Here is a 27,084-nt window from a genome sequence, read left to right as displayed (position 1 = left end):
CGCTGGTCGACCAATCTGAATCCACGCTTCAAGACTGCTTCGATCAGCGGATTGGAATTGTTCCGCATCGGTCAACAACAATATTGAGAAATATGCTGATTCGGGTTGGAGCGAGTTCATATTTAGGATGTGCATTGCCGATGTCGTACCCACAGCAACTGATTAAACATTCCCAAACAGAACTGGATTTGACGGCAAGCATTGCGTGAAACTGAAGAGCGGCGAACCTGCTTTTAACCAGGGGCAATGGTGAGCGGAAGCATGACCGACATACAAAAAGTGTAGGTATTCTCTCCGAAGGGAATCAAACAGGCTAAGTCCAGTAAGAGACAAAATCCGAGTCGCAATTCAACAGCTCAGCGACCAAGGGTATGTGGAAGGGTCTACAGTCTACGGATTATCAAAAGAAACCCAGCCGTCCGGACCAGGATGTCTTGTCTCCCAGAACAGGCTAAACAACTTTTTTTGCCGTTTGAGGACAATCAGTGGCACTGACACGGCCCCTACAAAACCTGCGGGCTCTCTTCCTGCAAGCGAGGTTGAGTAAAAATTTAAACGTGTTACCCTCGATATGGCTGCAGGCCCAGACGGCATTCGCAGCCGGTCCTCAGAGCATGCGCAGACCAGCATGGCTGGTTGTTGTTTACGGACATATTAATCATCCTTTATCCCAGTCTGCTGTTCCACAATGCTTCAGAGGGCGCACATTGGTTCTGTTCCCAAAAGCTAAGGTAACTGAGCTAAACGATAACCGCCGTTAGACTACACTTCCGTTCATCATGAGTGCTTTGAGAGACTAGTCAAGGACCATATACCTCCACCTACCGGACACCCTAGACCACTCCACATTTGCTTACCGACCAAAGGTACCCAGACGCGCAATCGCAACCACAACTTGCACAACTGCCCTAAACCATCTGGAAAGAGGAATATTCCCATGTTGAGAATGCCTGTTCAGTTGATTTAGCGGTCAGCATTTAACACCATAGTACCCTCAAATCGTCATCAAGCTCGAGCCATTGGGTCTCGACCCGGCTGTGCAACTGGTCTGGACTTCCTGAGGGCCGCCCAGGTGGTGAGGTAGGTAACAACATTCACCGCTGATCACTCAACACTGGGGCCACAAGGGTGCGTCTGAAGCCTTCCTGTACTCCTGTTGCATGCACTAGACTGCGTGGCATGCAAGCCCCTCCACTAATCTCAAGTTGCCGGATGACAGCTACAGGTAGGGCTTTGATATACAACAACGACGAGACGGTAATCATGGGAGGTAGAGTGAGGGCCTCGGAGTGTGGTGTCAGGAAATAATAACCTCACTCACGTCAACAAAACAAAGGGGAGATGATTGTGGACTTCCAGGAAACGCAGAGGGGAGACCCCCTATCCACATGATCCGGGTCAGTAGTGGAGAAGGTGGAAAGTTTTTAAGTTCTCGGTGTACACATACTGGACAACTGAATTGGTCCTACCACAGACGCGTTGTGAAGAAGGCGCAGAAGCGCTCTTTCACCTAGTGAGGCTGAAGAAAATTCGGCTTGTCAAAAAGGCACTACAAATTCTACAGATTGCACAATGAGTAAGCATCCTGTCGGGTGTATCATCACCGCTGGTACGGCAAATGTCGCCACAAACCGTAGGCTCTCCAGAGGGTAGTGGAGGTCTGCAGAAGCTCACCTAGGGGCAAACTTACTGCGCTCCAGGACATTACACACCGATGTCACAGGAAGGCCATAAAGATATCAGGAAACAAACCAAGCACTGCTGTTCACCCGCTATCATCCATAGGGCGAGGTCAGTACAGGTGCATAAAGCAGGGACGGAGACTGAAAAAAGGCTTCTATCTCAGGCCATGAACTGTTAACAGCCACCACTACATATTACGCGGTCGCAGGTCTGCCACAATACTGACTCAATCCATGCACTTTAAAAATGGGAATTGATGGAAATTCATGTAAAATGTACCATTAGGCCACTTTAACATGCCACTTAATATAATGGTTTACAATACCTACATTACGCCATCTCATATGTATATATGTAACCTATATTCATCTACTGCAATCTTTGCCATCTTTATGTAATACATGTCAATAGCCACTTTAAACTATGCCTTTATGTTTATACCCTCAGGTATATTCATCTCATATGTATATCAGTATCTATACCATCTACTGCATCTGCCATGCGTTCTGTCCACACTCATTATATTATCTTTATGTACATATTACTTTATCCTTACATTGTGTGTGGAGTGTGTAAGGTAGTAAGTTGTGGACTTGTTAGGTTAGATTCCTTGTTGGTTATTCTATGCATTGTCGGAACTAGAAGAGACAAGCATTTGCTACATCGCTTAAATCTGCTAACCATGTGGTATGTGACCAATAAAATTTTGATTTGATTTGATTTTGTTTGAAATATCTTACTGATACAGCTCCTAGAACTGAAATATCCCTTCTGATACAGCCTCACTAGACTGAAATATCTTCTGATACACTCATTGAGAAATATCCTTCCTGATACACTCACTAGATCCTGTGAAATATCCTTAACTGATACCTTCTACTTTGACTGAAATATCATTACTGATACACTCACTTAGACTGAATATCCCTTACTGAAACACGCTCATATTAGACTGAAATATCATGTAGCTGAAACCCTCACTTAGACTGAAATATCGTTACTGAACACACTCCTAGACTGAAATTCCATTACTGAAACCTCATTAGACTGAAATATCCTTATTACACTGATAACAAATCCTCTTACGCATCCTATTGTGATATCTTACTGAACACTCATAGACTGAAATATCCCATTACTGAATACAATCCTCATTGAACTGAAATATACATTATTGAAAATACACTCACTAGACTGAAATATCCATTACTGAAACACCTCACTACTGACTGAAACCTCTCTATTACTACTGAAACACCTCACTAGACTGAATATCCTTCTGATCACCTCATTAGACTGAAATATCTTAAAACTATGAACAAACTCTCATCTTTGACTGAAATATCATTACTGAACACCTCATAGACTGAATACTCCGTTAGGATACACCTCATTAGACTGAAATATCCATCTAGCTGAATACACTCCGTGACTGATAATATCCTTTACTGATTACACCTCATTAGACTAAATATCCCTTACTGATACATTATTCCTCACTATGGACTGAAAATATCCTTTACTGAACATTCTCACTAGCTGAAATATCCCTTACTTGAACAACCTCACGTTAGACTGAATATCCCTTACTGATACAACGCTACTACTGAAAATATCCCTTCATTGATCACGACCTCACTAGATGAATATCCTTACTGATCAATTACACTTCACTTGACTGAAATATCCCCAACTAAAATATCTAATCTCCTCATCTTTATAAGTTAGAACAACAGTGCAGAGTGATATGATCGAGATATTTTTTGGCCGGCTCAAAGGATTTAAATTGACAAGGACAAGTGCTTCCCCCAGCTTTGTATGGCAGTGAGGCATTACAATGAAATTCAACAAATCCCCCCAGCTCAAACCCAACCTTATGGCAACCCATGTGTTTTACTCCAGCTGTGGTACAATGCACTGCACTGTACTTCAATACACACGTTCATTTTCGTTTATTTTCTCATGAATCTCATTGGAAATCATTTTGTTGAGCCCCCTTTCTCAAATCCAGTACTCAGGGTCAACAGCACTACTGGTTAGGTTTTCATTCTTCCCCTCTAATCAGAGGCCAATTCTGGCCAATTCAGAGTTGAGATGCAACTCAGCATGTGCAACTCAGACTTAATCCTTATTTTATGTCATTGGGAGACAACGTGAAAATGTAAGTTAAGCGTGATGATCTCAAGTCTGAATACCACCCAATGTGAGTGGAATCTTTGGCCAATCAATGACATGCATAAATGAATTAACTACCAGCTATGGTACAAAACACCAACAGTACTCTGGACCTTGGTGCTAGGATTCCAATACCCCTGAATGTAGGACATCAGCTTTGTTTACAGTCCACCGTGAGACCTTATCAAATTATAGGAATGTCCGGGCCTGTTCTAGTCAAGGAAGCAGGTGTTCCATCAACAAAAAACGAAATATTGGACTCACCTGATTTGGGGAGAGAAACTCCTGGTTATTTTCATTCATGTACATGTTGTCACCATCAAACTGGGAGGAGAAACAGAGAAACAACGGGGGACAAATCAGTCAGCGAATAGGAAAAACAGTCAGCACAATAAAAAAACTGTCAGCACTAGGAATGCACTAGCATTCCGTGAACTTTCAATAAATTCCCAGGTTTTCCCAAAATCCTGGTTAGAGGATTCCCARAATCAGGTGGGAATAGGCAGGAAATCCGGAATCCTCCAACTAGGATTTCTGGAAAAAAACGGAATTCATCAGAATTTTGCAACCCCTAGTCAGCACATAGAAAAACAGTCAGTGCATAGGAACAGTCTGAACGAGTTGAATTACTCCGTAGTAGTTAAATGACTTAAATGTAAAATGTAGTTGCCTTTAAACCACACTGGCTTAGTGGCTCTCATGGACGTCAGTAATTACAGTTCATTAAAGTCCCATATAATTAGACCAGTCAGACTAGTGAAACTCACACTGCTCCGCTTGCCCGCAGCAGCCCCAGTGTGTGTGTGTGTGTGTGTGTGTGTGTGTGTGTGTGTGTGTGTGTGTGTGTGTGTGTGTGTGTGTGTGTGTGTGTGTGTGTTTGGGTGTGTGTGTGCGGCGTGCATGCATACATGTATGTGTATGCATGTGTGTTTGTGTCTGACTCGGCTGTGACTTGGTCTGCAATGTGTGTCACGCGAGGTGTCAACGGGGAGGGATACGCCGTACCGCTCATCACACCAGCGCAAGCACAACAAAACACAGAGCGCCAGCCAGAGGGCTCTACGGAGGCCAAGAGGTCACAACGGTCCATTAGCACTTTCACACTCCACCAGAGAAAAAAAGGTCTGCCAGAGAGAAGCCGTGAGACAAGCAGGGCAACCCTCCATCGGACCGGGGCCGGGGCCAGGGCTGGGGTGGGCGAATAGGAGCGTGCCCCTGAAGCAAAGGGGGATGGTGGGTGGTGGGTGTGGTTGGTTGGGTTGGGGAGGGTGAGAGGGGTTGGCTGGGGGGTTGGCTGGGGGGTTGGCTAGGGGGTTGGCTGGGGCTGATGGTGTCTGTTCTCGCTGTTGCAGTGATTAACACTCGGGTCACAGCCAGAGGTCGCGGCTTGGAATGCTTTACACTTCACAGAGGCCTCTCTGTTCTGTCTGCCACTAGTTGGCACTCTGCGTTTATGAGAATGCAAAACATATGAGGAGAAATCAGCCAACAGGGCCTGCAGAGCCGCAACGGCTCTACAGTAAGGTCCTCACATTGACATGAGTTGGATCAGAACTGTAGGGTAGTGTACTGTAATGAACGTACTGTATTGATGCTGAAAAACAACAAGCCTTTCCATAAGGATATTAGCCACAGTTAAGCCTTTGAACCTGTAGAATTGATACCAAAGTGTAGAGATATAAAAAATTATTCTTACTGATATACAGTAGGCTTTACTGATATAGCCTAAACCGGTATACTGTCAGTATTCTTTACTGATATAGCCTAAACTGGTATACTGACAGTAGGCTTTACTGATATACCCTAAACTGGTAAACTGACAGTATTCTTTACTGATATAGCCTAAACTGGTATACTGACAGTATTCTTTACTGATATAGCCTAAACTGGTCAACTGACAGTATTCTTTACTGATATAGCCTAAACTGGTATACTGACAGTATTCTTTACTGATATAGCCTAAACTGGTATACTGACAGTATTCTTTACTGATTATAGCCTAAACTGGTATACTGACAGTATTCTCTACTGATATAGCCTAAACTGGTAAACTGACAGTAATTCTTTACTTATATAGGCTAAACTGGTAAACTGACAGTATTCTTTACTGATATAGCCTAACTGGTAAACTGACAGTATTCTTTACTGTATATAGCCTAAAACTGGTAAACTGACAGTAATTCTTTACTTATATAGCCTAAAACTGGTAAACTGACAGTATTCTTTACTGATATAGCCTAAAACTGGTATAACTGACACGTATTCTTTACTGATATAGCCTAAACTGGTAAACTGACAGTATTCTTTACTGATATAGCCTAAACTGGTAAACTGACAGTAGGCTTTACTGATATAGCCTAAACTGGTATACTGACAGTATTCTTTACTTATATAGCCTAAACTGGTATACTGACAGTAGGCATGGGAAATATATGCAATGGGCTTTACAGTCCACATATTCCAGTGTCGTTCCATTTGCCATGTTACATACCTTAAGTACCGCCACTGTCAAACCCACCAATGTTACTGTATGAGACGAGATGACAACACTAATTATATTATTTGTCACACTACTTCTCATCACTCTGAAATTCATCCGTTAGATAGACTTGGTGCTTTCAGCATCATGATTTCTCCTTGATGGAACCATTCGTTTGTGGGCCACAGTCATTGTATGATGGTTGCATACAACAAGGAAAATGAAATCCATTTCTTCCCTTCCATCGGGAAGGAAGGAGAACAGGCCATGAGCACTTCTGAGTTCTCAATCAGGAAATGAATGGAGTAGAATGGTGTCAGTGAGAGGTTATTGGTGTTTTCACACATGACACGGATCTTCTCAGAGCAACTGGAGATACTATATCTATCATACTGTGTATATACAGTTGAAGTCAGAGGTTTACATACACCTTAGCCAAATACATTTAAACTCAGTTTTTCACAATTCCTGACTTAATCCTAGGTAAAAATTTCCTGTTTTAGATCAGTCAGGATCACCACTTTATTTTAAGAATGTGAAATGTCAGAATAATAGTAGAGAGAATGATTTACTTCAGCTTTTATTTCTTTCATCACATTCCCAGTGGGTCAGAAGTCTACATATACTCAATTAGTATTTGGTATCATTGCCTTTAAATTGTTTAACTTGGGTCAAATGTTTTGGGTAGCCTTCCACAAGCTTCCCACAATAAGTTGGGTGAATTTTGGCCCATTCTTCCTGACAGAGCTGGTGTAACTGAGTCAGGTTTGCAGGCCTCCTTGCTCGCACACACTTTTTCATTTCTGCCCACACATTTTCTATAGGATTGAGGTCAGGGCTATGTGATGGCCACTTCAATACCTTGACTTTGTTGTCCTTAAGCCATTTTGCCACAACTTTGGAAGTATGCTTGGGGTCATTGTCTATTTGGAAGACCCATTTGCGACCAAGCTTTAACTTCCTGACTGATGTCTTCAATATAACCACATAATKTTCCTACTCATGATGCCATCTATTTTGTGAGGTGCATCAGTCCCTCCTGCAGCAAAGCACCCCAACAACATGATGCTGCCACCCCCGTGCTTCACGGTTGGGATGATGTTCTTCGGCTTGCAAGCCTCCCCCCTTTTCCTCCAAACATAACGATGGTCATTATGTTCAAACAGTTCTATTTTAGTTTCATCAGACCAGAGGACATTTCTCCATTTCTCTTTCTTTGTCCCCATGTGCAGTTGCAAACCGTAGTCTGGCATTTTTATGGCGGTTTTGGAGCAGTGGCTTCTTCCTTGCTGAGCGACATTTCAGGTTATGTCGATATAGGACTCGTTTTACTGTGGATATAGTAAATATATATATACTTTTGTACCTGTTTACTCCAGCAACTTCACAAGGTCCCTTGCTGATGTTCTGGGATTGATTTGCACTTTTCGCACCAAAGTATGTTCATCTCTAGGAGACAGAACGCATCTCCTTCCTGAGCGGTATGACGGCTGCGTGGTCCCATGGTGTTTATACTTGCGTACTATTGTTTGTACAGATGAACGTGGTACCTTCAGGCGTTTGGAAATTGCTCCCAAGGATGAACCAGACTAGTGGAGATCTACATTTTTTTTCTGAGTTCTTGCCTGATTTCTTTTGATTTTCCCATGATGTCAAGCAAAGAGGCACAGAGTTTGAAGGTAGGCCTTGAAATACATCCACAAGTACACCTCCAATTGACTCAAAGTTTGTCAATTAGCCTATCAGAAGCTTCTAAAGCCATGACATAATTTTCTGGAATTTTCCAAGCTGTTTAAAGGCACAGTCAACTTACTGTATGTAAACTTCTGACCCACTGGAATTGTGATACAGTCAAATCAAATCAAATCAAATGTATTTATATAGCCCTTCTTACATCAGCTGATATCTCAAAGTGCTGTACAGAAACCCAGCCTAAAACCCCAAACAGCAAGCAGTGAATTACAGTGAATTATAAGTGACATAATCTGTCTGTAAACAATTGTTGGAAAATGACTTGTTTCATGCACAAAGTAGATGTCCTAACCGACTTGCCAAAATTATAGTTTGTTAACAAGAAATTTGTGGAGTGGTTGAAAAAATAGTTTTAATGACTCCAACATAAGTGTATGTAAACTTCTGATTTCAACTGTATATAGATATATATATATTTATATCATATTAATATCATATTTATATCAGTAAAGGCAGGACTATTAGTATAAAACAAATAACCACAAAAATCAGACATCGGAGGAGTCACACATGCTCATGACAATAACCGTATCATAAGTCATTATACCTGGATGCTTTCAGTGTTACCCACGTGTAATGGAATAGCGTAATGTTTTACAGCATAATTAAGCAATAAGGCATGAGGTGGTGTGGTATACAGTATGGCTAATATACCATGGCTAAGGGCCGTTCTTAGGCACGACACAGTTGATGGTTACATTGGTTACATTTGCAAAAGTAAAAACAGAGAGGAAGAGCGAGACAGATAGAGAGAGAGAGATAGAGAAAGAGAGTGAGATAGAGAGAGAAAGAGATATAAATATATATATAGAGAGAGAGATAGAGATAGAGAGATAAGAGAGAGATAGGAAGAAAGGGAGAGATGGAAGGAGAGAGAGGGAGAGAGAGAGAGGTAGAGAGATAAGAGAGAGATAGGAAGAAAGGGAGAGATGGAAGGAGAGGAGAAGGGAGAGAGAGAGGTAGAGAGATAAGAGAGAGATAGGAAGAAAGGGAGAGATGGAAGGAGAGAGAGGTAGAGAGAAAGATGGGGTGAGAACGAGACAGATAAAGCTTGGATAAAACCCAGAATGGTGGTGGGAGAGATAGAGCTCATTGTTCAAACAACTGATACACATTGGACACCAACCCCTCAGTTTGCTGAGCTAAAAAAGCACATAAAGAGAGAGGCTATAAATAGGCAGCTGTTTGCGTAAACCCAAGCCACTTTCAGTTAGATGTAGGAAGTGCGCACTACAGCATTGAGGTCATGGAACAACAGTTGAACGCAGCCTATCACACAGCTCCCAGCCACAAATGAGCATTCCAATCTATAGTAGTACTTCAAAATGGCATACATGTATAACACAGCAGCCATTAGGAAATGGCCTGGCTTACAAGATGGCTGTCTTCCCTGTGATGTACACACTATGCACACAATCATACAGTTCATACATGTAGCCACGTATGTTTTACATTTAGACACTGAACGAAGACAAAAGGAGAGCCACTCACTGACTCCTCTCCTCTCCTCTCCTCTCTCCTCTGCCTCTCCTCTCCTCTCTCTCCTCCCTCTCCTCTCCTCTCCTCTCCTCTCCTCTCCTCTCCTCTCCTCTCCTCTCCTCTCCTCTCCTCTCCTCTCCTCTCCTCTCCTCTCCTCTCCTCTCCTCTCTCTTTCGTGGGACTAAAATGTGATTCCGTGATTTTCCACACATACGTGACTGATCGCCTGTCAGTCTAAGTGCAAATGGAAACAGGCAGCAGTCAAAATACCTGTCTCAGGACACTGGACATTAGAGAATTCAGAGGCTGGCAGACACCACTGAAGGTCTGAGGGGATGGTTGTCTGAGCAGATATGGATTGGTTGACTGTGTTTGTGTGTGTTCCTTCTACAGTGTGTTTGCTCTGCTGTGTGTGTTCGTGTGTGGGTGTGTTGTATGTTTGTTCTAATGTATGTGCTGTTTGCCCTCCTATAGGTGTTAGTGTGTGTGCATATATGTGTACTGTATATGTGTAGCCACACATCTGGGTGTCTCTCTGTGTGAAACATTTGTCCTATGCAACAACACCTGTCCTATTCAACAAAGACAGAACCCAATAAAAATCATAAATATGACCGTCCATGTTCATATTCAAACCTCAACTGCCATACCCATTCCACCTCAGATCTGGGTTCAAATACTACAGTGAACTAAAATATAAATGCAACATGCAACAATTTCAAAGATTTTACTGAGTTGCAGTTCATATTGGGAAATCAGTCAATTGTAATACATTCAACAGGCCATAATCTATGGATTCCACATGACTGGGGATACAGATATGCATCTGTTGGTCACAGATACCTCAAAAGAAAAGTATGGGCGTGGATCAGAAAACCAGTCAGTATCTGGCGTGACCACCATTTGCCTCATGCAGCGAGAGACATCTCCTTCGCATAGAGTTGATCAGGCTGTTGATTGTGGCCTGTGGAACGTTCTCCCTCTCCTCTTCAATGGCTGCGCGGAGTTGCTGGATATTGGTGGTAACTGGAATACACCGTCTTACACGTCAATCCAAAGCATCCCAAACAGGCTCAATGGGTGACATGTCTGGTGAGTATGCAGGCCATGGAAGAACTGGGACATTTACAGCTTCTAGGAATTGTGTACAGATCCTTGTGACATGGGGCCATGCATTATCATGTTGAAATATGGGATGATGGTGGTGGATGAATGGCCTGACAATGGGCCTCAGGATCTCGTCACAGTATCTCTATGCATTCAAATTTCCATCGATTAAATGCAGTTGTGTTTGTTGTCCGTAGCTGATGCCTACCTGCCCAAACCATAACCCCACCGCCAACACGGGGCCCTCTGTTCACAACGTTGACATCAGCAAATCGCTCGCCCACACGACGCCAGTTGAAACCGTGATTTATTCATGAAGAGCACACTTCCCCAGTGGCCATTGAAGGTGAGCATTTGCCCACTGAAGTCGGTTACGATGCCAAACTGCAGTCAGGTCAAGACCCTGATGAGGACGACAAGCACAAAGATGCGCTTCAATGAGACGGGTTCTGACAGTTTGTGAAGAAATTCTTTGGTTGTGCAAACCCATAGTTTCATCAGCTCTACGGGTGTCTGGTCTCAGACGATCCCGCAGGTGAAGAAGCCGGATGTGGAGGTCCTGGGCTGGCGTGGTTACACATGGTCTGCGGTTGTGAGACCGGTTGGACATACGGCCAAATTCTCTAAAACGACATGAGAGGGGGCTTATGGTACAGAAACATTCAGCTCTGGTGGGCATTTCTGCAGTCAGAATGTCAATTGCTCCCTCAAAACTTGAGATATCTGTGGCATTGTGTTGTGTCACAAACCTGCACATTATAGAGTGGCCTTTTATTGTCCCCAGCACAAAGTGCACCTGTGTAATGATCATGCTGTTTAATCAGCTTCTTGATATGCCACACCTGTCAGGTGGATGGATTATCTTGGCAAAGGAGAAATGCTCAGTAACAAGGATTTAAACAAATTTGTGCACAGAATTTGAGAGAAGTAAGCTTTTTGTACTTATGGAACTTCTCTGGGATATTTTATTTCAGGTCAGCTATTTTTGTTCAGTATATTTGAAATAATTAATCTGGGCTTGATTAGCTTGCCTGGTGCAATGAAACCAATAGAACAGTCGCAACAGTGCAACCCTGCCCATCTGGCACTCCAGGCAGGCTAAAGTAATCACTAACAGTGTTTGAAAGAATTCAAATACTATTTGAACCCAGATCTACTCCACCCCTTTTATCCAGGCCATAACTCTATACAGATGAAGTATGGTCTTCATTACATCAAACTCTGCTGAGGAGGAACATAATTGTTTCTTTATCGACTGAAAAATAAATTAATTGGACCAGCTGAAACCCTCCGATGATAAACATTAAAATGAGAGAGAGACAAACACAAATGGTGCGTGTGCTTGTAAAGTACTGAGAAACGGGAGAGAAACGGGAGAAATAGCTGCATAAGGACTGTGTTTAACCATGTGGTCGAATGGATCCCCGGGAGACGCTCATTCTCTCTTGAATAATGAGCTTAATTGCTCCAATCTGTGATGTGATGTAATATTCATCTAGGTTTATTGCTATTTTTTACTGTCTTGTCAGTCACATGGAGGGTTTTCAAGAGGCCGGTCATTCCTCAAATGACACCTCGACTGGCTCGGCTCATAATGACAACTCGACTTGCTCATAATGACACTTAGACTGGCTCATAATGAGAGCGATTATTTAAAAAATACAAGAAAGAATAAAAAATAAGCCCCTTTATGTGGAAAATTAGGATTTTTCAAAAAACCTTGAACTGGACTACATGTGATCCATGTGAATGGGTGTAATTGACTGGGTTTGTTGATCTACTGGATTACACTTGAGGCTGGGGTTGAAACCCACTTCTGACCAATGCCCTAGGTAGGTGTCGAGTTACAGATGGCCGAGCACAATCACGCCTTTGTACTCGCCTTGGACACAATGAAAACAAAGCTAACACATCATCAACCTTGAAACCCCCTACTATCCATAACACAGAATAATGAACCAGGTGGAATTGAAAATACATTTTGAAACAGGATTACCATAAAAAATGTCATATGCACAAATAGCGCAAATGAAAATCAACTAGACAGGGGCGTGGTCAGGCAGTCAAAATTTGTCTCAAACTTAGTCTCACTTGTACTTCAATCAAGTGCATAGCAATCCACTTTTTGAGGTATATTGAGTGTTTCATTTATTTAAGCAGTTGGGGTCATCATGGCAGAACTGTGTAAGACTGGTCTCTTGATATAAAGACTTCGTCCCAATGGCACCCTATGCCCTATATAGTCCCTGGTCAAACATAGTGCATTAAAGGGAATAGGGTGCCATTTGGAACATAGCCCAAGTCTGTGGATTCCATTAAATATATTAAATCAGCTTGCATTATATAATGCGAGGCACATTACGACCCTTTCGAGGGAAGTCCCAAAGGAAGGCAACAAAGGCTCTCTCTCCCTTCAAGGGAGTAGTCAAGCAATTCAGAAATAGCAAAACAGTATTTTGTGCGTTGTTCTGTTCCGCCTACAAGGCAAAGCTCAATTTCCGAAAACTCAAGTGGAAAAATGTCATGAGGTCATTGAGAGAGAATAAAAGATTTAAAAAAGGAAACGTTACAGAGATACCTGTTCTTCTGCTTGAGTGGCTTTGATGCTTTTTATACATAATTATGTTACATGTATAATATTCAACCTTGAAGAATAATTATGACGTGTGGAATGTTAATGCACAAAATGCAAATGAAGGTGATGTATATAAACCCTGGATTGGCCAGTGAGAGGTTTGAGCCACTGGTCGGCCATATTGACACTCGTCAGAAGGAGCAGTCCTCCAAGCAATACATGGAATTATACAGTATTTCAAATAAATGTTTCAAAGACTAAATTACAAGTATTAAAGTAATTTTGTTGTTGTATTGGGAACAGTAACACTAGAAAAAAGATACTTTAAGCAAAATGTTTTTAGATATTTTGTATACATTTTTGCACATTCATTAATGTGTCTGTAATAGAATAAATGTGGCAAAAACAAATGTAGACATAAATTAATTAATTTCTACAGCTTCCAAATATTTTTTACAATGTTGGGGGAGTGGCAAGATGGAGGTGCCGTGGCTTCAAAACTGCACACCAGGACACCATCAAGTATATATACAAATCATAGGTTTTTACGGTCTACAACTGAACTGTCTCACCCTCTCTACAGCTGCAMCAGTTTTCCAAAGCACTGTACACTCATTTCAAGCCTTATGGTGCACAACACTGTTCTGCACTACCTTTCTCCACACATACATAGCACTCTTGCCTAGCCAACACCCCTACATTTACATGGAAATGTGTCCAACAGTACTGTACTCTCTTCCCTCTCTTGTCAATAGGCACCATAATTCTACATTCACTGCAGCAGCACTGCTGCTTATTTCTCATCCAGCAGCCATCACGGCCTGGCATTCAGACGCAATGTTCTATTATCAATCTAATTGCACATTCCACCCTGACAAGGGCTCGTTAAGCCTTAATTACACACATGTTGTTTTCTACAAACATCTCCATTTGGGTTTCTTTTGCGTTGTAATTGTTCAGCAGGGACAGCCATTTGAGATCTCACCGATAGTGAGAGAGAGAGAGAAAAAGTGAGAGAGAGAGAGAGAGAGAGAGAAAAAGTGAGAGAGAGAGAGAGTGAGAGAAAGGGAGAGGGAGGGGAGAGAGAGAGAGAGGGAGAGAGAGAGAAGGGGGAGACTGACAGAGATATGGAGAGAGAGAGAGTTGGCTGCCTGGAACTAGGTCATGTATCGCGATAAACAAGGCACAGTTTCTAAAATAATATACCCATCCAGTGGAAATAATACCAAACAAGTGAGCGAATGTGGAGCTCATGTAATATTTACAGATCACTACTAGATAGATGGCAGGTATTTTCTCTTTCTTTCTAAAGCTAGGGCTTGCTGCTTTTCCTTTTCGCTCTGTCTCTCCTTTTCTTGCTGTTTGAATTTAAGAGAAAGCCGACTACATTAATAAATCTGGCAGAGGGGGAGGTGTTGGGTCTCTCATCTCTCTCTCTTTTTCTATCTCTCCCTCTATCCTCACTCTAATCTCTCCTTCTCTGTCTCTCTCTTTATATGCATCCATCCATCTCTGCCTATCCTGGCTCTCCTCTCTCTTTCTATCCATCTCTCCACTTCTCTCTATCTCTCCATATCCCCCTCCCCCAATCTCTCTCTCTCTCTCTCTCTCTCTCTCTCTCTCTCTCTCTCTCTCTCTCTCTCTCTCTCTCTCTCTTTCTCCATCTCCCTCTCTCTTGGAAGCATGGTTTTGGCTGTGATGTGTTTTTTTTTCTCACACATTTGTTACATTTCAGCGAAGGAAAGTGGGCCTTTATCCAGAGTCTTTGAGGCGTGAGCGATGATATTACTGAAGAGAGTCACGCTTAGACTTCTTTAAAAAATCCAGCTGGTGATGTAAGGTCATTGAAGGGCTTGTTAGCCAGCCTAAAACACCAGCCTCTCTGTAGCCTACTGTGTTGGTGTTCAGATGTCTGGCTGGCTCTACTAGGGGGAATTGACTGGGAACACTGGTATGGCTCTTCTGCTAGCTTCCGCTAGCTTCCACTAGCCAGTTTAATGTGTCTTACTGTGGCGTTGGGATCTCTTTAAAGCACTGTGGTGCATTCTGTGTGATACAGAATTTACTATTCGAAATCTTTAATTTGCTGTGAGCCTTTGCTCTAGCCTGTCTGGAGTGCTAGATGGGTGGGGTTTGCAGTTTTGGGATTATTTTATTGTTCCATTAAGAGAAGCAAGCACAGATAAAGTATATAAAATTATTGCACATAGTATTTGAACCCAGGTCTGGTGTGACGCAACGCTAGGCTACAGAAGCCAGTTCAGTATTATCCCCTTAACAGCCACTAAAACCTCCCCATTTTTGCCAAACCCCAAGAAAACTCTGAGGAATTGTCTTAACCAATGAGACCTGTAGTGTTGACAACTACTGTATATATACCATTGAAGTCAACCAGCAAATATAATGATGTCATGCGAAATTCTGTCATCCCGTCATTGTTATGGTTACAGCGTAATTATTTTATGATCTATAACAAGATTGTTTTGGTTCTACCGATTCGCATGGAGAGAGAAAACAAACCTTCCCTCTGTTCACGTCTTTACAGATAGTATCTGTTTTCATGTTTAGTAGTTTGTTTGTTCCTTTAGTTTACAATTTCCATTCTTAGCGCAAGTACCACAGAGTATCACTCATGCTGCAATTGGAAACAAATTGGATGTGCAATCTAAAATACATGGAGATAAACAAACACTACAATATTGAACAAATGACTCACTCTTATTATCGACACCAAATTAAATCTGGAAAACATTCATTATAACCACCACCTCCATTGAATCACCAGTGGGGTAAAGAAACACGCACATACACACACACACGCGCACGCACCGCGACGCGCACGCACACGCACACACAAACACACACGCACACGCACACACAGACGCACACACACGCACACACACACACTCACGACCACACACCACGCGCAACAGACACACACACACACCACACACACACACACACACACACACGCAACGACACACACACAGATGCGCACACACACACAAACACACACTCTCTGTCTCACACACAAACACACACACACTACATATGGTATTCTTCCTGGGCTAGCTCTAATAGGCAGTCTCTTAGATATCCTGTATAGAATAGTGCTCATGCAATATTAATATGGCAGAGCACACTCCATCTCTCACTCTCTACATAATTGAATATGCAAGCTCTCCAAATCAACCAGGAAAAGAAAGACGGAGAGAAAAAATAACCTGTCATCCCAGTTGGAGACATTGAGTCCTTTACCATATATCATGTCAGAGTTGGAAAAGCTACAAGGACAACAACAACACCACCACCAGACAGTGGCTATGGTAACATACCCAGAACAGAGAAACAATGGCCATGTATGTAGCACACTGGGCTGCATTGTTTACTGTGTTGAGGTAGAGGCCCATTCTGTGTCCCAAATGGCACCCTATTCCCTATATGGGCCCTGGTCAAAAGTAGTGCACTAAGTAGTGAACAGTGGAGTAAAGTAAAAATACTTTTACTTTTACTCCACTACATTCCTGAAGAAAATAATGTACTTTTTACTCCTTACATTTTCCCTCACACCCAAAAGTACTGGTTACATTTTGAATGCTTAGCAGGACAGGACAATTGTTTAATTCACACACTTATCAAGAGAACATCCCTGGTCATCCCTACTGCCTCTGATCTGGCAGACTCACTAAACACAAATGCTTGGTTTGGGTGTTGAACTGTGCCCTTGGCTTTCCGTAAATAAAAAAAACAAGAACATCGTATTGTCTGGTTTGCTTAATATAAGACATTTTAAATGATTTATACTTTTGTTAAGTACAATTAAAACCAAATACTTTTAGACTTTTACTCAATTTTATTTGTATTTATTAATTGTATTTATTTATTTAACCTTTATTGAACTAGGCAAGTCAGTTAAGAACAAATTGTTATTTACAATGACGGCCTACCAAAAGGCAAAAGACCTCCTGCGAAGACGGAGGCTGGGATTTAAAAATATTTTTATTTTTTTTAAACATATATATACAGAACAAAATACACATCACGACAAGAGAGACAACACAACACTACATAAAGAGAGACATAAGACAACAACATAGCAAGGCAGCAACACATGACAATACAGCATGGTAGCAACACAACATGACAACAACATGGTAGCAACACAACATGGTACAAACATTATTGGGCACAGACAGGAGCAGAAAGGTCAAGAAGGTAGAGACAACAATACACCACTCAAAGCAGCCACAACTGTCAGTAAGAGTGTCCATGATTGAGTCTTTCAATGAAGAGATTGAGATAAAACTGTCCAGTTTGAGTGTTTGTTGCAGCTCGTTCCAATCGCTAGCTGCAGCAAACTGAAAAGACGAGCGACCCAGGGATGTGTGTGCTATGGGGACCTTTAACAGAATGTGACTGGGAGAATGGGTGTATGTGGAGGATGAGGGCTGCAGTAGATATCTCCGATAGGGGGGGAGTGAGGCGTAAGAGGGTTTTATAAATAAGCATCAACCAGTGGGTCTTGCGATGGGTATACAGAGATTACCAGTTTACAGAGGAGTATAGAGTGCAGTGATGTGTCCTATAAGGACACATGTGATGGCCGAATGGTAAAGAACATCTAGCCGCTCGAGAGCACCCTTACCTGCTGATCTATAAATTATGTCTCCATAATCTAGCATGGGTAGGATGGTCATCTGAATCAGGGTTAGTTTGGCAGCTGGGGTGAAAGAGGAGTGATTAGTATTTTACTGGGTGACTTTCACTTTTACTTGAGTCATTTTCTTTTAAGGTATCTTTACTTTTACTCAAGTATGACAATTGAGTACTTTTTCCACCACTGGTAGTGAATAGGGTGCCATTTGGGACGAAGGCACATGCTGTGGAGGACCATAAAAGTAGATCCCATGGCTACAACAGTACAGTCTCTGCTTCCATTAGATAAGGGTTGTTGGCCAATCCGACTAGCTAGTGGTCAAGACAGGGTGCTGTTCTACAGGCTTTAAAGGGGATGTTCACTATTTTACAACTTTATGTTAAATGATTCCTCACCCTGAAATTAGTCTACGGTCCAGGAGAATCTGTAATCCATGGTTCGTTTTTTCTTTAAACAGCCACTATAAACATTAGCCACTGCTAGCTACTCTCAAGGGGGATGAACCATCTAACTATAAGTTATAAAATACTTAACTTCTCCTTCAARACTTCTGTGTTGCAGTTTCTGTTCTCTCCCATCCATAACTGTGACTTATTCCAAATTCCTTATGATCCCTCTTTCATTTGACATTCTTTAAGACATACTGTGAATAATTTGTGTTCAACCCTATTAAGTCCTATACATTAAGTAAGTACAGTATTTTCACAGCTTTCAAAGTTCAAAGTTATTTTGACTGTTGTTTCTGTTATTGTAAGTCTCTGTCATCCTCAGTGATTTTCTTTCAGGGGAAATCTAGGATTGGTACATATATTTTTTGGACGTAAGCTTAATCCTAATTGATTCCTAAAGAATATAAATGCCTATAAATAAATGCCTCATGAGCTTAGTTCAACTATTTTACAAAGTGAACACAACGAACCACCTTGGGCAACTAGTAGGTGACACTGCAGTATTGTGTGTTTCTAGTAAGGACAACAACAGGTCTTCGCTAGGTGAAGGTCAGGTCTCTAGTAAGGACAACAACAGGTCTTCGCTAGGTGAAGGTCAGGTCTCTAGTAAGGACAACAACAGGTCTTCGCTAGGTGAAGGTCATGTCTCTAGTAAGGACAACAACAGGTCTTCGCCAGGTGAAGGTCATGTCTCAGTAAAGACAACAACAGGTCTTTGCTAGGTGAAGGTCATGTCTCCAGTAAGGACAACAACATGTCTTCACCAGGTGAAGGTCATGTCTCTAGTAAGGACAACAGCAGGCCTTCGCTAGGTGAAGGTCATGTTTCTAGTAAGGACAAACAGGTTTCGCTAGGTGAAGGTCATGTCTCTAGTAAGGACAACAACAGGTCTTCGCTAGGTGAAGGTCATGTCTCTAGTAAGGACAAACATGTCTTCACCAGGTGAAGGTCATGTCTCTAGTAAGGACAACAACAGGTCTTCACTAAGGTCATGCCCTCCTGCTGAGGTCTTCAAAAAACAAGAACGACAGGTTTATGATAAAAAATACTTAAAAAAGAAGAAAGGGGGATGGGTGGAGGAGGAGTAGGGAGGTGGGGGGGCTCTGTGCACCTTGACAGGAAGGAGAAAGGGGAAGAGCACGAGTGGAGTTGAGTGAGGTTATTTTGGCTGAAAGGGGTTGAGGGGAGGGCGGAAGCAGCGCAGAACCTACTTTTAACTGAACCCCTGGTAGAGAGACAGAGATATAGAGATAGAGAGGAGGGGAAATGAACATGGCTGCAAACTTACTGCAACCTGACAGTACTGCTTTTAACTCAGCACCTGATAAGTACAATGGAAAAACTTCTGGTTTCCTTCACACTGTTAAGTGGTTGCACCTCATATGTAGTTACAGTTTGGTAGCAATACTTCACAGGAAGAAGAAACAGACAAAAAGGATCTTTCATTTGAATAACTACATGTGAATAAAAGTAAATCATGGTGTATCGTGGAATGCTTTTATAAAATCTGACATCCTATCAGTTGTCTGTAGGCTATCGGCTGTTGAATCTGTCTGTAGGCTATTGTCTGTCTGTAGGCTATCGGCTGTGTGTAGCCTATTGTCTGTCTGTAGGCTATCGTCTGTCTGCAGCCTATCATCTGTCTGTAGGCTATCGTCTGTCTAGGGCTATTGTGCTGCTGCTATCGTCTGTGTGTGCTATCGTTCTGTGTGTGTAGGCTCATAGCGTCTGTCTGTCTGTCAGCCGCGTGTCTGTAGGTATCGTCTGTCTGTAGCTTCGTCTGTCTGTAGGCTATCGTCTGTCTGCAGCCTATCGTCTGTCTGTAGCCTATCGTCTGTCTGTAGGCTATCGTCTGTCTGTAGCCTATCGTCTGTGTGTAGCCTATCATCTGTCTGTAGGCTATCGTCTGTCTGTAGCCTATCGCCTGTCTGTAGGCTATCGTCTGTCTGTAGGCTATCGTCTTTCTGTAGGCTATCGTCTGTCTGTAGGCTATCGTCTGTCTGTAGTCTATCGGCTGTCTGTAGCCTATCAGCTGTGTGTAGGCTATCGACTTTTGAAAACACCACTATTTGAACATTTATGAAACGTTTCCTGTGTCCCTCATTCCCTTCCATTTTATAAATAACCTTGACGTGCAGATTTAGCATGTACAGTTTAATTCTAGCGACAGAGAGTCGAATGAAAGTGGATATATATCTTTACTACCTCCAGCCTCCCTGACAAGTAGCTCATTTGGATGATTTGTACGTGGGCTCTCCGCAGAGCACCATTTACAATATTCACTTTAGATAACGTATGGTTCTTGGCCCTGAAACCAGATGGGTTTCGTAGAAATGCTTTGTTAGCAGTCTTCCGCTTGATAAATTATTTAGGACATGTGGTTGGAAACATCAATAGAATCTCTATTGTAATTAAAAAAGGAGCCCACCAACAATATTGCACTGTTCCCCATTGAACCCTGAAGCAGGGCTGAGAGAGATAATTCAGAGAGAAAAGTTTGCATGGATTGAGTGTGGAAGACATATGAAATTAAAATCTCTCTTATCCATTGTTCTTATGTTAAATGGATAAAAGAAAGCAATTGACTTCGATTTTAATTATGATTTTTTGTATATAATGGGAAAGAGTCTCTTAGAAAGAGACATGAAGGTACCCATAAGCAATCATTACTGATGAAAAAACACAAATGTGAAAAATTGGTGGATTGGAACTCTTAATTTCTCAACCGCAGTTCGCCTGTCAATTGTAGAGCGAGGAACCACATTCCTCATGATTACACACTGAACAAAAATATAAACGCAACATGTAAGTGAGCTGAAATAAAAGATCCCAGAAATGTTCCATATGCACAAAAATCTTATTTCTCTCAAATGTTGTGCTCAAAGTTGTTTACATCACTGTTAGCATTTCTCTTTTACCAAGATAATCCATCCACCTGACAGGTGTGGCATATCAAGAAACTGATTAAACAGCATGATCATTACACAGGTGCACCTTGTGCTGGAGAAAATAAAAGGACACTAAAATGTGCAGTTTTGTCACACAACACAATGCCACAGATTTTGAGGGAGTGTGTAATTGGCATGCTGACTGCAGGAATGATGTAAACACACACAAAAAAACACTTATGTGAATTATCACTAACAGCTAAATCAAATAAAGATTAAAGACTTGTTTTTTTTCTTCCTTTTATTTGTAAATTTTTAAAACAATACATATACATTAAGTGTCAAAAAGTCCAGTAATGCAATTACATTGAACATTATTGTCACGACCGTGGTTGGAAGGAGACCAATGTGCAGCGTGGTGAGCGTACATTTTCTTTTATTATTGTAAATGTCGCCAACAAAGCAAGAAACGAAGAAACAACTGTGAAGCTTAACAGGGCTATAGTGCCACTAACAAAAATAACTACCCACAAACACCAAAGGAAAAAAAGCTGCCTAAGTATGATTCCCAATCAGAGACAACGATAGACAGCTGTCCCTGATTGAGAACCATACCTGGCCAAAACATAGAAATACAAAACATAGAAATAAAGAAACTAGAATGCCCACCCTAGTCCCACCCTGGCCAAACCAAAATAGAGAATAAAAGCGTCTCTATGGCCAGGACGTGACAATTATACAGGGCTGTGAACAGTATAGCTTGTCCTGTCGGACAAATGGTTCTTGCCTCTATTCCTGCTGGAGGTACTGCATGTTGGTTCCAACCTTAAAGGTAACAACAAAGAAAGTTAGCAGGTCTGTTAGGAAATGTCTTTGTCCCACCATCTGGATCAGGGCATTTCTGTGCTGTGTCCAGAAACTCTAAATGGGAAGATGGGAAACTCCATTCAATTCGTATTATTATATTCCTCTTACGTTTATAAATCTCATGACGTAACTATGAGACGTGGCTGTATCTAGGAGGCTTTGCATTTAGCTGAGCCTGCTAGCTAGCAACATTTTGTCTAGCTAGCGATTGCTGTGAAGTCACCGAAATTACTTGAAATAATGATTGAGGTAGCTACAGTTTGTAATCTAACTACTACAACCGAATTTAAATGACAATAAATAAAAGTTAACTTACCTGTTTTGCTGTCCAGTGGCAGCACAAGTGGGCATTTGGTTTTCAAACTCATCACATGATCAGAGTCTTGTCAGCATCACTAAAAAAGTACTTCGGGGTCACAGTTTTTTTTTCTTTCTTCAAAATAAAAGTTTTTCTACTTAATAGTAGAAAAGTGTCAACAATAACCATTCATGATATATTAAAAATCATTTTCTAAACATTAACAGGGATTCATATTTGTTCATATTTAAGTGACATTTGCATAAAATGTGGGTTTTAAATCATGTTCCAATGTCAAATAAATGGCCCCAATGTGAGTCACTGTATATGAATTACATGTTGGCTTAGAGCAAGAAACTATTGTAGGGAATACTCAGTAGGGTCTGTACAATGTATATGGTGTCATTTCATGGGGCTCTGAATAATAGAGTGTTGCTGGCTTTTTACTCCACCCATTCCATTGGCGGCCGAATCACATCACGTGCGCTTACTGCATTACAGAAAACCTGCTAACCAAACTTCAGTCCAGGGCATGCTCACTGGATTAAAGGGCAACTACACTCAAAAAACAAAGTTTCTTAAATTTATCCCAGACCTCAAAAGTCATCCACTGATTTTTTAAAGCGTTGTCGGGAACAAAGAAAATCACATTTAGTTGTTTTTCTATTAAAAAAAGTGTGAAAAAATGGGCTAAACCAGAAAAAAAATGCCGAAATCCGAAACCTGGAAAAACAAAACTAAGAGAAAGTTTTTTTTTTAATAGTGAAGTATGCACTTTTTTTCATCAGATTTTAAAAGGCTCTACCAACGTTTTTTTGCTCTGCATGACTGCATTATAGAATGTGTCATCCTGAAACACAGTTTAGGTCAGGTCCAATATTAACTATGCACCCAAGAGGGAAAGAGGTTGAGCCATCTGAGAAATAAGTGAAATATAATATAATATATACAATTAAGCAGACACTTTTATCCAAAGCGAGTTAGAGTCCTGAGTGAATACATTTTTTACATATAGGTGGTCGCAGGAATCAAACCCAATATCCTGGTGTTGCAATGCTGTACCAAGATGCATGACAGCCTCAATGTAATATGATTTACAAGGCCTTTATTAAGCGGTGCTTGTGCCACTCTTTATAAACCATAGGTTTATGTCCTATTTGACATAATGGGTTATGTCACATTTGACATTAGGGGTTATGTCACACAGTTATGCCACATTTATGAACCCTTTATAAAGCATGACATACGGTTATCAATGATTTGTAACACATTTATGTAGTGTTTATGAAAGCTTTATGAAGGATTTATAATGCCTTTATAAGCTGAACGTCATTTAAAGCGGGACCGAAGACAGATCCTGGAACTGATCTGAGCCCGTAGTGGCTGAACTAGGATCAGGTCCCCACACCTATTCATTGTGATGCATTGAGAAGATTTTGTGATCACAGGCCCTGATGCACGTCTCCATAGGGAGATGTAGAACGTGTTTAGCACAGTACCGTATCTTGTGGGGAACGTGTTTTCGTCAGTCACTTCATACAGAAACACAAGATGTGGCGGTGCTACTGGTTGAAGACCACAAAACCACCCAACTAGTCTCGTGGTGGCACATCACTGGCATTTAATGGCCATCGGCACTGTAGGGTTGAACTGTGTACTAACTGTGTGTAAGGGGGTGAGGTGTGGGGAGTCAGGGGGTGAGTGTGGGAGTAAGGGGGTATGGGGGGTAAGGGAGCACCTCTCACCCCAAGCAGAGGGGCAGTCTCTTCCCGTCGGGGTTGGGCGCGCATGGGCATGGAGCTATAGAGTCGAACGCCGCGGTCGCCTTGATGCACTGTATTCTGCTCTGATAGAGAGAGAGAGGAGAGAGAGAGAGAGAGAGAGAGAAACAATCTTAAGCTTCAGAACTGTTCAACATGTTTCACTCAATAAAATACGATTGTATCACACACACAAAAAAACGCTAGCGAACAAAAAGTTAGGCATTGTCAAATGTAGAAACATGGAGGTCAGCAGAATTAGTGATAAAGCAATTAAATCTGAATAGACTGTCATCAAGTACAACATCCACTTCTTACTGATGTCTACACATACACCCGTGGTGTTTCCCTAATTCATTTAGCAGCGGCGGGCCAAACTCCCTTACCCTATGTGTGAAAACACACTGCAGGAGCAGTTGGCACTGCAGCTTCTGAGAGCCGGGGTACCTGGAATCTAATGACTCACAACCAGACCCTTCCTCCAGTGGAGCCTTTGGAGCGTTTGCCTCAGCGAGAGAGAGCACACGCGCACCTCTCTTCGTTTCACACCACACAGATTCTCCTACTCCCCTCTCTTGTGTTTATCTCTCCACTTTCTCTGTTTATCTTCTCTTCTATCATCCTCTCTCGCTGTTTATCTATCTATCTATCTATCTCTCTCTCCCTCTCTCTCTCAATTCAATTCAATTCAATTCAAGGGGCTTTATTGGCATGGGAAACGTGTTAACATTGCCAAAAGCAAGTGAGTAGATATTATACAAAGTGAAATAAAACATACAAATTAACAGTAAACATTACACATACAGAAGTTCAAAAACAATAAAGACATTACAAATGTTATATTAATATATACAGTGTTGTAACAATGTACAAATGGTTAAGCACACCAGTTAAAATAAAAAAGATAAATATGGGTTGTATTATACATATGGTGTTTTGTTCTTCACTGGTTGCCCTTTCTTGTGGCAACAGGTCACAAATCTTGCTGCTGTGATGGCACACTGTGGAATTTTCCCATAGATATGGAGTTATCAAAATTGGATTTGTTTTCAAATTCTTTGTGGATCTGTTAATCTGAGGAAATTGTCCTCTCTAATATGGTCATACATTGGCAGGAGGTTAGGAAGTGCAGCTCTGTTTTCCACCTCATTTTGTGGCAGTGTGCACATAAGCCTTCTTCTTCTTGAGAGCCATGTCTGCCTACGGCGGCCTTTCTCAATAGCAAGGCTATGCTCACTGAGTCTGTACATAGTCAAAGCTTTCCTTAAGTTTGGTCAGTCACAGTGCAGGGTATTTCTGCCACTGTGTACTCTCTGTTTAGGGCAAATAGCATTCTAGTTGCTCTGTTTTTTTGTTAATTCTTTCCAATGTTTCAAGTAATTATCTTTTTTGTTCTCATGATTTGGTGGTCTAATTTGCTGTTGTCCTGGGCTCTGTGGGTGTGTGTATTTGGAACAGAGCCTAGGACCAGCTTGCTTAGGGACTCTTCTCCAGGTTCATCTCTCTGTAGTGATGCGTTTGTTATGGAAGGTTTGGGAATCGCTTCTTTTGGTGGTGTAGAATTAACGTCTCTTTCTGGATTTTGATTAATTATGGGTATCGGCCTAATTCTGCTCTGCATGCATTATTGGTGTCTACGTTGTACACGAGGATATTTTTGCAAGAATTCTGCATGCAGAGTCTCAATTTGGTGTTTGTCCCATTTTGTGAAATCTTGGTTGGTGAGCGGACCCAGACCTCACAACCATAAAGGGCAATGGCTCTATGACTGATTCAAGTATTTTTAGCCAGATCCTAATGTGGATGTTGAAATTTATGTTCCTTTTGATGGCATAGAAGGCCCTTCTTGCCTTGCTCTCAAGATCGTTCACAGCTTTGTGGAAGTTACCTGTGGTGCTGATGTTTAGGCCGAGTATGTATAGTTTTTGTGTGCTCTAGGGCAACGGTGTCTAGATGGAATTTGTGGTCCTGGGACTGGACCTTTTTTGGAACACACATTATTTTGGGTCTTACTGAGATTTACTGTCAGGGCCCAGGTCTGACAGAATCTGTGCAGAATATCTAGGTGCTGCTGTAGGCCCTCCTGTGTGGTGACAGAAGCACCAGATCATCAGCAAACAGTAGACATTTGACTTCGATTCTAGTAGGGTGAGACCGGGTGCTGCAGACTGTTCTAGTGCCCGCCGCCAATTCGTGATATACAGTGGGAGAAACAAGTATTTGATACACTGCGATTTTGCAGGTTTCCTACTTACAAAGCATGTAGAGGTCTGTAACTTTTTATCAATAGGTAACACTTCAACTGTGAGAGACGGAATCTAAAACAAAAATCCAGAAAATCACATTGTATGATTTTTAAATAATTTAATTTGCATTTTTATTGCATGACCAATACGATAATTTGATACCTACCAACCAGTAAAGAATTCCGGCTCTCACAGACCTGTTAGTTTTTCTTTAAGAAGCCCTCCTGTTCTCCATCATTACCGTGTATTAACTGCACCTGTTTGAACTCGTTACCTGTATAAAAGACACCTGTCCACACACAATCAAACAGATTCCAACCTTCTCCCACAATGGCCAAGACCAGAGAGCTGTGTAAGGACATCAGGGATAAAATTGTAGACCTGCACAAGGCTGGGATGGGCTACAGGACAATAGGCAAGCAGCTTGGTGAGAAGGAAACAACTGTTGGCGCAATTATAGAAATGGAAAGAAGTTCAAGATGACGGTCAATCACCCTCGGTCTGGGGCTCCATGCAAGATTTCACCTCGTGGGGCATCAAATGATCATGAGGAAGGTGAGGGATCAGCCCAGAACTACACGCAGGACCTGGTCAAGGACCTGAAGAGAGCTGACCACAGTCTCAAAGAAAACCATCTAGTAACACACTACGCCGTCTGGATTAAAATCC

At 41.8% G+C, this 27,084-nt stretch overlaps 1 protein-coding gene across 1 annotated transcript in view; it reads right to left on the bottom strand.

Moving 5' to 3' along the window:
• The window catches only part of LOC111970757 (TOX high mobility group box family member 2-like), a 190,648-nt gene that overhangs the window by 99,732 nt on the left and 63,832 nt on the right, over positions 1-27,084 (bottom strand). The window contains exons 2-3 of the mRNA XM_070445845.1: positions 24,155-24,255; positions 4,123-4,182 (exon numbers count right to left, since the gene is read on the bottom strand). Of these exons, the coding sequence (XP_070301946.1) occupies positions 4,123-4,182; positions 24,155-24,205 (111 nt within the window). The 5' untranslated portion in view covers positions 24,206-24,255. The remainder of the gene's footprint in view (positions 1-4,122; positions 4,183-24,154; positions 24,256-27,084) is intronic.

The sequence above is a fragment of the Salvelinus sp. IW2-2015 genome, linkage group LG11 (assembly GCF_002910315.2).
Source record: "Salvelinus sp. IW2-2015 linkage group LG11, ASM291031v2, whole genome shotgun sequence".
In the NCBI taxonomy this organism is placed as follows: domain Eukaryota; kingdom Metazoa; phylum Chordata; class Actinopteri; order Salmoniformes; family Salmonidae; genus Salvelinus; species Salvelinus sp. IW2-2015.
This window is presented reverse-complemented; position numbering and strand designations above follow the sequence as displayed.